Raw genomic sequence first — 13,557 nt, forward strand, 5'->3', positions numbered from 1 at the left:
AAAACTTGAAGAAGAAAAGGCAGGAAGAATTTTTAGGGTAGAGTCACTGAATCCTTTGAGGGTATTTAGTTTGATTTTCTTTAATCACTTCTTAGAAGAACAAATTTTTGTATAGAATTTTTATAAGCAGTACTATAAACCTAATTTTTCTACTGAATCCCTCTCTTACCTAATTGTTTTTATCCTGGGCTGAATGCACTTTATTGATTCTGTATGGTAACACACTACTTAATGAGTGGTGTGAGATTTGGTGGGAGGTCATGTAGAGTCTGAAAAATTCTCAAGTATCATGATTTCTTTTATTATAATATTGCCCAACTGGTGAATCATGGAGAATCATAGGAACAACAAGAATAATCAAGAAAAGAAGAGTAGTTGACAATTACTGAGTAATTTCTATGTGTTAACATACAGATATATAACCATCTTTAATCCATAACCATATATATAACCATATTTAATCCTTATATCAACTTTCTGAGCTAGAAAAAAATTATCCATATTTTATAGATTTTGAGTTATGGTATGGAAGAATCCATATAACTTGTTCCAAGTCATGAAGATATTAAGTAGGAGACCTAGAATTCCGACTTGGGCAGATTTGCACCTTCCAAAAGTCATCCTGATGAGAGGGACAAAGAGAATGGAACAGAGAGCATGAGGCTGAAGACATTCTCAAGAATAGTGATTAGTGGTTATCACAGTAATCCTGGCAGAACTGAGAAAAGTCTGAATACAGGTGATGTTGGCAGGGTCCACAGGAAAATGAAAGATATTAAAGATGAAAAATCAGCAGAGCTTGGTGACCGGGTGTGTTGAGGGAGGAGAAAATGTAGTAAATCAGTAGGTAGGAAGAGTACTTAGGAATAGCCTCTGCCAAAAGCCATCAGAAGCCTGACCCTCCGTCAGGGGCTGGGAGATTCTCTCTTACATCACCGTCTCTTTCATTCCTCCACAAGATCCATGTGTGAATTTGTTGATTTCTATACCCAGATGGGACAGCCAGAATGCAGGAAGATGTAGCACTTTTTAAAACATTTATTTCTTTTTGACTGAAGGATAATTGCTTTCCAATATTGTACTGGTTTCTGCCATAGATCGACAGGAATCAGTCATGTTGTACGTTAGGAACACACATGTCCTCTTCCTCTTGAACCTCCCCCATCTCTTCCCACCCCTCTAGGTTGTTACAGAGTCCTACTTTGAGTTCTCTGAATCACACAGCAAATTCTTTCTGGCCATCTATTTTACATATGGTAGTGTATATGTTTCCATGTTATTAACCTGGGATTTGAAGCCATAGCTGCTGGACTTCAAATTCATGTTCTTTTTATACTGAGTGCCTGGGGGAAGAGAGAAAGAAGTAAAAAACTATATCCAGAGGAGCAAATGTGTTCTTGCTGGTGAGTTTAGAAATCCTCTTTTGTTCTTCTCATTCATTTTAATTTACTTACTTTACCATCATTAATTTTTTAAAGCCTAGTGAAAAGTTCAGGGAGCGTTCTGGTAAAATTATTAATAAATAATGTCAGTGTTACTAAATATAAAAAAACAAACAACAACTTTGTGTACATGTTGCATCTCTACTGTGCTGCACAAACTCATTTAGAAGCTAGTCCTTTAACATAGACTTCTGCTACTACCTTTTATTAGCTTGGGATTTGATATCTTTAGACCTTATACTACTATTTATACCAGCATTTTGTTTCCTAGCTAGCAACATTCTTCCCCAAAGAAGTGTTACTATAAAAGTTAGATTCTTCAGCGCTAACACAGGAACACTGATTGCCTAGCAGTATATTTAATCCTTGTTTCAGTGGTCAGATCACACTAGTTTTCTGTAGAATAGTTTTAGTAAACTTTTCTCTGCTGTAGGCAGTAAATATAGAGTTTTTTCTGAAAAAAAAAAAAAAATCCAAGTCCTGTTACACAATATTTACCATTAGGATTGCTTGTTATTAATTTTCAGAGTAGATGAGTATTTACCACTGGGAGGTCTTTGTCCATTTCAGAATAACTAGCTAAAGACAATTAAAATCCCTGAACACATGGAAAACCTTCAGAATTTTAGGAAGAGCAGGTTGCCTTAGAGTTGAACAATGAGAGAGATTACATGAGAGAAGGAGTTCCTTTTACTTTCCCTATTGAATAAGCATTTTGTCCCTCCTGTTTGTAGTTAGCCAAAACGCTAACAAAGCTTTCCTTCTGCTAACATGTGCGTATTTTCTTTCATTTCTTCGCTGGTGCATATTAACTACTGATTTTCCTACTTGCTCCTTCTTTGATGTTTTTCCGTGCTCATGTAATTTTGAAGTTTTCTGTTATTTTTCTGTCTCGAATAGCGTTTTGAACATCTCCAAGGACTCTAAATGTAGTGTTAGCCATTTGTGAAAGCAGCAGCAAGTAGTTGTCCCATAATGGTTATTTGGTTCTCAACAACGTCATTGAGTCTTCCCAGGGAGCGTGGCAAATCTGCCTCTAAACTGCGATCATTGTAACCCTTTATCTTTATAGTTGCCTTGAAAGTGAGTCTGCAAAAAGCAACAATCCTCCATAATTTTGCTTGATTTTCCTCTTAGGCAGCATTCTTGTAGTAAAATAAAGAAAGTTCATAATATTTATTGCAGCTGTAGCAAGTATTTTCCTAGCCTTTGGCCAAAACAAAACACACACACAGACAACACAGCAGAGTCTGAACCACTGTCTCACCTCCTCTCCCAACTGTTTCTGTTTGGGGCGAGAGAAACTCAGTGTGAACTCAGAGGCCAGAGAGCCTCTGCTTGGTGCCCTGTGTACAGATTTAACATTAGATTGTTCTGTTGGGGAACATTCTTTAGCCTTGATACCATATTTTCACCCAAATACACATGAACAGATTAGCCCTGTGAAATGATAGTTTATCAAAACACATCTTACCGAGGATGCTTCATTAAAAAAAAAAAAAAGAGGTCACCAGAACAGCATTCAGGGAGATAGACTGCTGAGTTCAGATAGCCAGGGAACTTCAGAACCAGAGGAGCTGAGTTTCAGAGATTTGATGAATTTCTGTGGCCACAGGATGCCAGTATTGAACCACGTTTCATTTAGCGTTCCTGGGATGAGAAGAAAAAAAAACGTGCTCTTAAGGGAACAGTCGGATGTGCAGAGAGCTTTTTTCCGCCATCTGTGACGGAGTGTTTAATTTTTCTGGATCTTTATTTATTTATTTACAGAGGCACGAGCTTCTGACCCAAGGAAAAAGGAACAGATACCCCACCGATGTAGTGAAATTCATGGAGCTAGCTAGAGCCAGCAAACACCAGCCAGGCTTCCCCACAGCCCTTTTACTTGGCTGCCTCTCTTTATCAGTCAAACCTCATCCCAGCTGAGACTGAATGGGATGACTGGAAGCTGATGCTTCTGGCTCCGGGCATGATGTGGAGGACAGCTGTATTTAAACAGAATCTTGAGTTATAGAGGGTCACACTGGGCAGCACCAGCAGAGTGACTGTAGTCCGTCGTGATGGACAGTGATTTTGCAAAATCAGAGTCCTAAGAGCATAGTCTGCATACAGTGTGTAGTGATCAGTTTGTTTATGGTGTTTCACTGAAAGCTGCTACATGCATTTGACAGACTCTTCCTGAAATCTGCAGTGCAAGCTTTTCAATGAGTTTAAGCCTGTCTACATTTCTTAAGAGGTCAAATCATCTTCACTGTAAGGGTGAAATGAAGCCAGGCCTGTGAAAGGGTTTTGAAGGCTTTTCAAAAAAAACATAAATACTGTTATTCTTATTATGATTTCTGGGAAAGCTTGGTTTTATGCCAGTACTTCAATAGGCTTATTCACATTTGGCTGTAGCTCCTATGCTTGTACCAGGCATGATTGGGTAAATCAGATTTGCAGGGTCAGAAGTTGTTTCATCTGATTTCAGAAACAATTACTGAACATGAAAGGCAAAGCTAAAAATCCTACAATTGCTGCTTGGCTTTACATAACTAAAAATATCAAATGCAGACTCAGTGGCTCAACTTTATTTAAAGAAATATTGTGGGACTGATTTATCCCGAAAGCCAAAGACCTTATATGGGTAGGGATGCAGTTGGAGGCCACTGGCCTGCAGCTTTCCTGGACAATCAACAAGTTTTTGTTGCCTGTGTTTCTGGTAATTTATCCAAGAAATCATTGCCTAGACCAATATCAAGGATCTTTCCCCCTATGTTTTCTTCTAGGAGTTTTATGTTTTCAGATCTTAGATTTAAATCTTGGATCTATGTTAAGTTAATCTTTGTGAGTGGTATTAGGTATAAGTTAAGTTTCATATTGCTTATTCGTTTATTTTTTTGGTATATATATATATATATATATATAGTTTTCCCAAATACATTTATTGAAGAAACTGTTCTCTATGGTGTGTTCTTGGCCTTCTTGTCAAAAATTAGTTGGCTGTATACATGGGAGTTTATGTATGGACTCTTCATTCTGCTCCACTGATCTGTAGGCCTGTTTTTATGACAACACCATACTCTTTTGATTGCTCTATTTATAATATGGCTTGATATATAATCAAGTATTGTAATGCTTCCAACTCTCTCCTTATCTTTTAGGATTACTTTGTGGTTCTAAGCAAATTTTAGGATAGTTTTTTTTTTTTTTTTCCTGTGAAAAATATCAGTGGAATTGTGATTGGGATTGCATTGAATCTTTAGATTACTTGGGTTATGTGGACATTTCCCCAATATGACCTCCTCTCAACCTATAAACACAGGATATCTTTCCATTGGTTTGCCTTCTTCAATTTCTTTCATTAGTCTTGTAGTTTTTAGTGTACAGATCTTTCACCTCCTTGGTTTTATCTATTCCTAGGTGTTTTAATTTTTGATACAGTTGTCAGTGAGTTTGCTTTCTAATTTCTCTTTCAGCTAATTGATTGTTAATGTATGAAAATGCAACTGATTTCTATGTGTTGGTGTTATATCCAGCAATTTTACTGCAATTCATTTATTAGTTCCAATAGCTTTTTACTGGTCTTTGGGGATTCCTATATATAAGATCATGTTGTCTGTGAACAGAGATTATTTTACGTCTTCGTTTTTGACATGGACATCTTTTATTTATTTTTCTGCCTAATTGCTCTGGCTGCTGCTGCTGCTAAGTCACTTCAGTCGTGTTTGGCTCTGTGTGACTCCATGGACAGCAGCCCACCAGGCTCCCCCGTCCCTGGGATTCTCCAGGCAAGAACACTGGAGTGGGTTGCCATTGCCTTCTCCAGTGCATGAGAGTGAAAAGTGAAAGTGAAGTCACTCAGTTGTGTCCGACTCCTAGGAATCCCATGGACTGCAGCCTACCAGGCTCCTCCGTCCATGGGATTTTTCAGGCAAGAGTACTGGAGTGGGGTGCCATTACCTTCTCCGAATTGCTCTGGCTAGAACTTTCATTACTATATTGAATGCATCCTTGCATTCCAGAGATAAATCCCCCTTGATCTGGGTGAATGATCCATTTAACGTGTTGTTGAATTTGGATTGCTAATATTTTGTTGAGAAGTTTTACATCTGTATTCACCAGAAATATTTGTCTGTAATGTTCTTTTCTTCAGTGTCTTTGTCTGTACTTAGTTTCAGGGTAATGTGCTCACTCAGTTGTGTCCGTATGTTTGCAATCCTTTGGACTGTATCTCTCCAATCTCCTCCGAACATAGAATTCTTCAGGAAGAATGCTGGAATGAGCTGTCATTTTCTCCTCCAAGGGATCTTCCTGACCCAGGGTTCAAACCTGCGTCTCTCACATTGCAGACAGATTTTTTACCACTGAGCCATCAGGGAAGCCCGTCATGGCAATGCTGGCTTCATAAAATATTTGGAAGTGTTCCCTCTTCTTCATATTTTCATGTTATTGATTTGTGTATTTTTGTCTCATCTTAAAGAACTCCTTTTAGGATTTCTTATAGGGCACGTCTGATGGCTACAAATTCCCTCAGCTTTTGTTGGTCTGGGAAAGTCTTTATCTCTCCTTCATTTCTTCATGATAGCTTTTCTGGGTAAAGTATTCTTGGTGGTAGTTTGTTTGTTTGTTTGATTTTTTTCCTCTGAGTATTTTGGATATATAATCGCATTCTCTCCTGGGATCCCAATCCCAATCTCTGTAAGATTTCTGCTGATAAGTTTGCTGATAGTCATATCAAGATTCCTTCATATGTGATGATTCTTTCTTGTCTTGCTGCTTTCAAGATTTTCTCTGTGTCCCTGATTTTTGAGAGCTTCACTACAATGCATCCAATAAAGATCTCTTTGGGTTGAATCTGTTTGGGAATCTTTGAACTTCTCACACAAATATGGCCATATCTCTCCCCAGATTTGAAAGTTTTCCCCATTACATTTTTAAATAAAATTTTTGCATCTCCTTCTCTTCTTCTGAGATTCCCAAAATATGGATATTCTTTCTTTAGATCATGTTCCGCAGTTGATATAGGCTTGCTTCTTTTTTATTTTAATTTCTATATTCTCCTCTGGCTGGATAATACCAAGAGATCTGTCTTGAAGCCCACAGTTTCTTTTGAGCCTACATGTTGAAGCTATCACATTTTTCATTTCATGTATTTTATTCTCCAGAATTTCTTGATTTTTTTAAATAATTTCTATTTGTTGAATTCCTTATTCTCTTCATGGACTATTCCTGAGTTCATTGACTTGTCTGTGTTCTCTCGTATATCACTCGGCTTCTTTCAAATCATTACTTTCAGTTTTGTTTTTGTTTTTGTTTTCAGTTTGCTCACAGACCTCCATTTACTTGGGGTCAGTTACTGGAGTAGTATTGCATTATTTTGGTGGTGTCATATTTCCTTCATATTTCTGATGGGTTTGTTCTGATGTTTATGCCTTTGAGGTGAAGTCACCTCTTCTGGCCTTTTCAGACTGGCTTCAGTAGGGAAAGCCTTTCCCCTGGAGGTGGCTGTGAGAGCACTTGTTGGGTGAGATGCAGTGTCTTTGGTTCCTGAGGAGGCACAGTGATTCAGCCTCCATGCTACTCCACTGGCTGATCTTGGCCAGAATAGGGGGTCTCTTATGCCTAAGGCTACAGAGGACAGGCAGCAGATGGGGCTATTAGTATCTTCAGAGTCTGAGGTTGCTCTTTGCCTGTGGGAGAGGTCTAGTTGAAGAGACCCTCTTGGTGCTTGGTCTGATGTGCTGACTCTCAGAGCTGTATTGGAACTGGGGTCACAGGACCAGGCACACGTGGAACTACTACAATGCCAGGGCCCTGGAGCTTAGGCACAGTTGCTGTGGGCGTGGCACAGGTGTCTAGGGTGTTGACATGTGCACATAGCCTATGGAACTGACACTTGGGTTTCACAGGCTCTCTGCTGTGACTTGTGAGGAGGGGAGGGGATAAGACAGTGACAAGGGCCCTGGGATGACAAGGTGCACTGGTGGCTTGGGCTCAGAAGGCAGAATGCAGTAGTAGTGCCGCCTTGGAATGGTAGGTTAAAGTCTCAAGTCTGCCCCCACCCCTCCCCACCATGCAGAACACTCACAGAATGGCAGTGGTACAACCCCAGTAGTTTGTTAGAGCTATGTATTGAGACTCTGGGGAACTGGGCACAGGGCAGTGGTAGCAAGGCCCTGGCAGTGACAGCTCAGAGCCTTGACCTGGGTTGGGAGGTTCAGGGCAGTGGTAGCCTAGTCCCAGTCTTGATGGGTCAGAGCCCTGACCTGAAACCTGATGGGTAGCCCCCCGGCAGTGATGGTTCAAGAGCCTCAATCTGGGATAGGGGTGAAGCTCAGGGTACCGGCAGCCTAGTCCCAGCAATGATGGATCTGAGCCTTAACCCCCCTGCCTGCCAAGGCAGGGCTCAGGACAGGAAGGTTGCCTTGGTAATGGTGGAGCCAAGCCCTAACCTGGGACTGGGGTGGGCAAAGAACAGTGGCGGCTCTGGTCTCATATGGGGAGGTGTGCTGTGGTACCAATCTGTGAGAGTGGGGCACAGCAACAACTGGGACCCTTGAGGGCAGGTCTCACCTCGGGAACAGCTCCAGCCTCTGGGAGTAGATCCAGAGCCCAGAGCCTTGATACTACAGACTGCTCCATCAGCTAGGGTCAGCATCACTGAAGACTGAGATACCCTTGTACCCAAAGCTGCTAACACCCACGATGGTGAGGCTTGCTGTAGCCCTTCTGCTCTCCTTCTCCTCATGTGGTGACCTTCCTCTGAAAGGATTCCTTCCGGTGCCTAGCAGTTCCCTCCAGGGAGATGGGATAATGGGAGCAAAACGCTTCCTTTATTTTCCTTTGTGGCCATCCTTGATTTTTGAGCTCGCCTTGTTTTTTGCTACTGCTTCTGTATTGTCTAGAGCTTTGCCTGAGATGTTTTCTTCCATTTGTATCTGTTTATTGCTCTTGGTTTTCCTTTTTTGTTTGCTTGGTTTAGGGGGAGAAGATAAGCATCCCTGCCCTCTGTCTTGCTGATGTCATTCCCAGGTCCTCCATTCTATTGATGAAGCAAATGAGGCCCCACCTAGGAGATAATATATTTGCTCAATAATATACTACAAGTTGAGACTGGAAATTATATTCTGATTTTCTGATTTTGCTGCAGAATTGGATGTACTCTTGTAGGTGCAAAAACAACAAACCAATTTTAGACTTAAGATGAAGTGTAGTTTTGAACATTTATTTATACCTTGGTCCTATTGTCTCAAAGATTTTCAGCCATTTTATTCATGGTTCATGAATAAAAGTCTTTATCTGAAAACAAAATATTAATGTACTCTTGCTGAGAAGCCATCATAGGAAGTTACAGAGGTGACATGTAAATTAATTGAGCATGATAGGATTCTAATGAAATAAATATTTCTTGAAAGTGCTCTATGAAATTGGTGGTTGTGGGTTTTCAATATTCAACCCCAAATAACTTGCATTTTGTTGTTTATATGTATTTCTGATATCTGTGCATTTTAAATTTCTCTTCTTTATTTCTTTGTAGACATTATAACCAGAACATTACAAATAATACTGGAAGTTGTGCCAGAAGAAGATTGCCATAAATTATGAATTAATGCATTTGAAATCTTGGCATGCAATCCTTGGCTTTGTTTCTGCCCAAAGGCTGAAACAAAAAAAAAAAAAAAAGGACCTTCACTCCATTTTATGAAAATCCAGAGGATTGCAACTTTGGGGATGGACTAAAGGAATTGGTTATTTCTATTTAATTTTCCAGTGTTTTCAAAGGGGTTACTAAGAAATTTAGTTATTACTCCATGTAGTTCTAGAAAGCTGATATGCAGATATACCATAAGTTCATACAATCATTGAGTTCCCTATACCTACCTGTTGAAGTTAGGGAAAAGACTATAGAATGTATAATTACTATAGTCATCTTTGTCTGTAAGATATCTTATGGCTAAGAACCCTCAAAATGAAGACTGAGATGTTTTCTGCATATAAGGGTTTTGCAAAAACAATTTTTATATACTGTAGATGACTGTACTGTGAAAATTGTTTCTACTCTTTTGGGTAAAGAAAAGTGTGTGCCATCATTATGGACAGTGGAAAGACATTTATTTTACATAAGCATAGCATTGCTTCCCATAGATACCAACTTAGATATCCTTCATGTTTTAATGGATTATATCCAGAACATTTTGAACAAAGAACAGAGAGGGTATGCCTAATTTTAATGAATCCATTAAAGAAGAGCTTCTAGGGGTTATTGTTTAGGAGGCAAATTCAAGAATTATGTTTAAGCAAAAAAATATCCTTGAGAATATTATGTTAGGATTTTTTTATTCATTCATTATCAGGAAGCTCCATGGATACATGCCATTTTGTTTTCATGGTAGCCTAATTGATCAGGAGAGGATGTAGCACCTTTCTTAGAGTAAAGCAATAGTCAGTTTGGTATTAAATTGTCTTAAGCACAGTCATGTATTTCACTAATAATTTATTTTTTGATAAATTTATCTAAATATGTGCATTTTAAATCTTCAAATTAACAATATCAACAGAAGACAGAAATCACCAAGAGAGAAAATGTCCAAAATATATTGCCCATATCTATAGTTCTATATATACATTGTTAGTGATTCTGAATCATATTTTAATTTCATAGCTGTTTTTACATGGTGATGAATTTTGACAGTTTGTACATTTTCTCTTTGGGCAAAACTGCCCAGATCAATTAGGAAAAGACATATGCAGGAGGCTTGTGTTCAGTCCCTGGGTTGGGAAGATCCCCTGAAGAAGGAAAGGGAAACCCACTCTAGGAGTCTTGCCTGGGAAATCCCACAGACAGAGGAGCCTGGCAGGCTACAGTCCATGGGGTTTCAAAGGGTTGGACGTGACAGCATGCATGCATGCTAAGGAAGAAATGTCACTGCTAAATAAGATTTACAATTGATGTCTCTAAAAAAATTTCCATTTCTGCGTTTAGGATTGGTCAGTAATCTCAGTCATCTCTTCACCTTAATTATCATTCAACTTGTGAAAGAGATAACTAATAACAAATTCACTGAAAGAAACTGCATGCAGTGTGTATATTCAGACAGGTATTATTATGCTAGGTTTAGAAAACATTGTGGAATTTTCAAATAAGAATAATGTAATGAAATTTCTTAACTCTTACTTAAGTCTTGGATTGAATAGTCACAGCTAGAATATTTTCCATTCTTTACTTTTTGTCCATTTGAAAAAAAGAATTTTTGGAAAAATTATACTGATTAAAATTAGTAACAGATATTGAGTTCATAGGCAGTTGATAATAATTTGAGGCAATTACAATCCATTAACTTTCAGTTAATTTCAATTTCAAATTTTAATTAATTAAATTTCAATTTAATATATATCTGAGATTGAAATTTTTGCCCAAACCTAGTGTTTGGGTCTTTAAATGAATTTATAAACATTCCTTCCTTTTCTCTTACCATGGGTTCTTAAAATTGGATATGAAATTTATACTTCTTATATCCATTTGTCTACATCTCTTCCCACTAAATAGTTGCTAAAAGTAAAACAAATTTCTTGTATATTATTTTTTCTAGTCTAGGACCATATAATCTAAACCAGCAAACTCTTTTTTTTTTCCCCAATGGAAAAAAAAAATGGTGAAACATCATGGAAATTTTGTATACTTCTGGATTATTCCTGTGGAGAAGGCAATGGCACCCCACTCCAGTACTCTTGCCTGGAAAATCCCCTGGACAGAGGAGCTGGTTAATGTGCTTATATAAACAGTGACAGATAGGTCTCCTCATTTTATTTTTTCTTTAGTTTTGGTTCTAGGTTTTCTTTTAAAGGACTTCCCTGGTGGCTCAGATGGTAAAGTGTCTGCCTATAATGCGGGAGACCCAGGTTCGATTTCTGGGTTGGGAAGATCCTCTGGAGAAGGAAATGGCAACCCACTCTAGTACTCTTGCCTGGAGAATCCCATGGATGGAGGAGCCTGGTGGGCTACAGTCCATGGGGTCGCAAAGAGTCGGACACAACTGAGCGACTTCACTTTCACTTTCTCTTTTAAATATATCATTATACAAATTGATTTTACACATTATTTACATCATTTTAAAAAATGATTTTATCATTGTTAAATTTATAATTGTAATGACATTTAATTTTTTTTATTATTTTTTTAATTTTATTTTTTTACTTTACAATACTGTATTGGTTTTGCCATACACATGGAAAGTCAGTTAGCAATTTTTTTTAAAGTGATGATTAATTTGTATTTCTACTTATTCTTAAGATACATCATGACAAGACACAGGCCTTTTGTAATCATTCATTTAATATTTACATCTATTTGGAGCGGTTTTATGTCAAGCAGATTCTAGTTTGAAAACTCCCCTACACACTTTTTTGTATATGTGTATTTTTATACTAAATAATTTTTTCTCATATCTTTAGGAAAATTTTTTCTCATATATATTTTTTATATATCGAACTTTTGCATGTGATATGTTTGTACCAATGTACATTTTCAAATGTTTAGATACATTTTATCAGTTTATTATAATGCAAAAAATGTAAGTAGCCAGTATAGTTTACAGCAGCTAATATAACATTTTCAAATGTTCTGCCTTTTTGGAACATAGATTCTCAAGTGTTTAATTATGAATTAAATAGACCTAGTAATGAGTTCCAAGGCTCAAGCCGTCTGATAGACGAAGTGGAATGACTCTCCTCACACAATTATGAATATTTCAGTAAAAGTTTTTGACCTCCTTTAAAAAATATTGGATTATTTTTCTGAGATTTTTTTCTTCTATGTAATGAAGAAAATTGACCATTATAAATGGTATCTTGGTCAGCTAGAAGTAAACTCCCCTCTTGTCTTTCATTAGGAGATTAAATATTTGTCTTAGAAAAGATGGCCAAACATAAACAGTAGGTGTGTATATATACACATTTGCATACGTACTTGTACTGTATCTATCCCACTTGTGAGGTGCAAAATTAGGGCAGAGTATTAGGTTACATTAGCAGTTCATGGCGGTTTCTCTAACACTAAGATAATATACGTTGAAGCAAGTTTCTAGACTGTTTTGTGTGTCTGGTACAGTTGTTTCCCCACTGCTATTTGATATATCAACAAATGGTTAACGTGAGTAAAATTACATAACTCAATAGAATTCTATGTTGAACTGAATCAGTCTTCAGGAAACTCGTTATCTCTAGTATTTGAGATGTATGTAATGGTAACTGAAAAAGGGCGCACCTTTGACCTGTAGCTGATTTCTTACAGTCAAGGAATGGGCTATGAAAAGATAGAAACTGATAGAGAGTAGCAGGAAATGAAAGACAGTATGTGATTGGAGGGAGCAATATTTTGGCCTAACATTATGCAATATAGTCAGAGAAATTTGTAAAAATTAACTGCTGTACACAGATATCCCCCAAAGCTAATGAAATGTAATGTTCAGCGCCTGTCACTTAGACATGCCTTTGTTAGGGTCCTGTATCTCATTTTGCATTAGGAAGTTTGTATTACTTTTCTTAAAGAAGATTTGCAAAATTATATATTTATTTCCGGCCCTACAAAATCCGCATCTGTCCCTGTGAGAAAGAACAAGGGATTCTCATTACTTATTCTACTAGAAATAAGCATGGGATATTTGTTGATATATTTTTAAGGAATATAGTTGTGAGTTAATTGAACTATCTCTTTGTAACTATAGAGTGGCTTTCTCCTAATACGTATTGTATGCAATATATAATGAGAGAGTTGCACTTTTGGCATATTTTATGTGTCAGTTCTGAATGATAGGAAAACAATGAATGAGATTTTAATTGTAGCTCTTTTTCTTAATTTGGAAAGAAATATGGAAATATTTGAGATTTGAATGCAGATGAGTCAAGAAATTTGATTTTAGTTAAACCCTGCTTCATTTTACCCTGTGTAATATGCTGTGTGTTGGTATCGATCATGTTTACAGAACTACATTTCCCGACTTTCCTAACCATTCAAAGTCAGGAATCAAAGCATGTCATTGTGTAATTGATGAGAAGCTCACGGTGGATGTAAATTAGAATAGATAATGAGTCATTTTGACAATTTCTGTTTACATTATTTATATATAAAATAATT

General features: G+C 37.5%; 1 protein-coding gene across 1 annotated transcript in view; it reads left to right on the top strand.

The window, feature by feature from the left end:
* The window catches only part of SLC7A11 (solute carrier family 7 member 11), an 83,827-nt gene extending 74,798 nt beyond the window's left edge, over positions 1–9,029 (top strand). Inside the window, exon 12 of the mRNA XM_068990250.1 lies at positions 8,962–9,029. Within this exon, the coding sequence (XP_068846351.1) occupies positions 8,962–9,029 (68 nt within the window). The remainder of the gene's footprint in view (positions 1–8,961) is intronic.
* Positions 9,030–13,557: the final 4,528 nt, after the last annotated feature.

The sequence above is a fragment of the Capricornis sumatraensis genome, chromosome 17 (assembly GCF_032405125.1).
Source record: "Capricornis sumatraensis isolate serow.1 chromosome 17, serow.2, whole genome shotgun sequence".
NCBI lineage: Eukaryota > Metazoa > Chordata > Mammalia > Artiodactyla > Bovidae > Capricornis > Capricornis sumatraensis.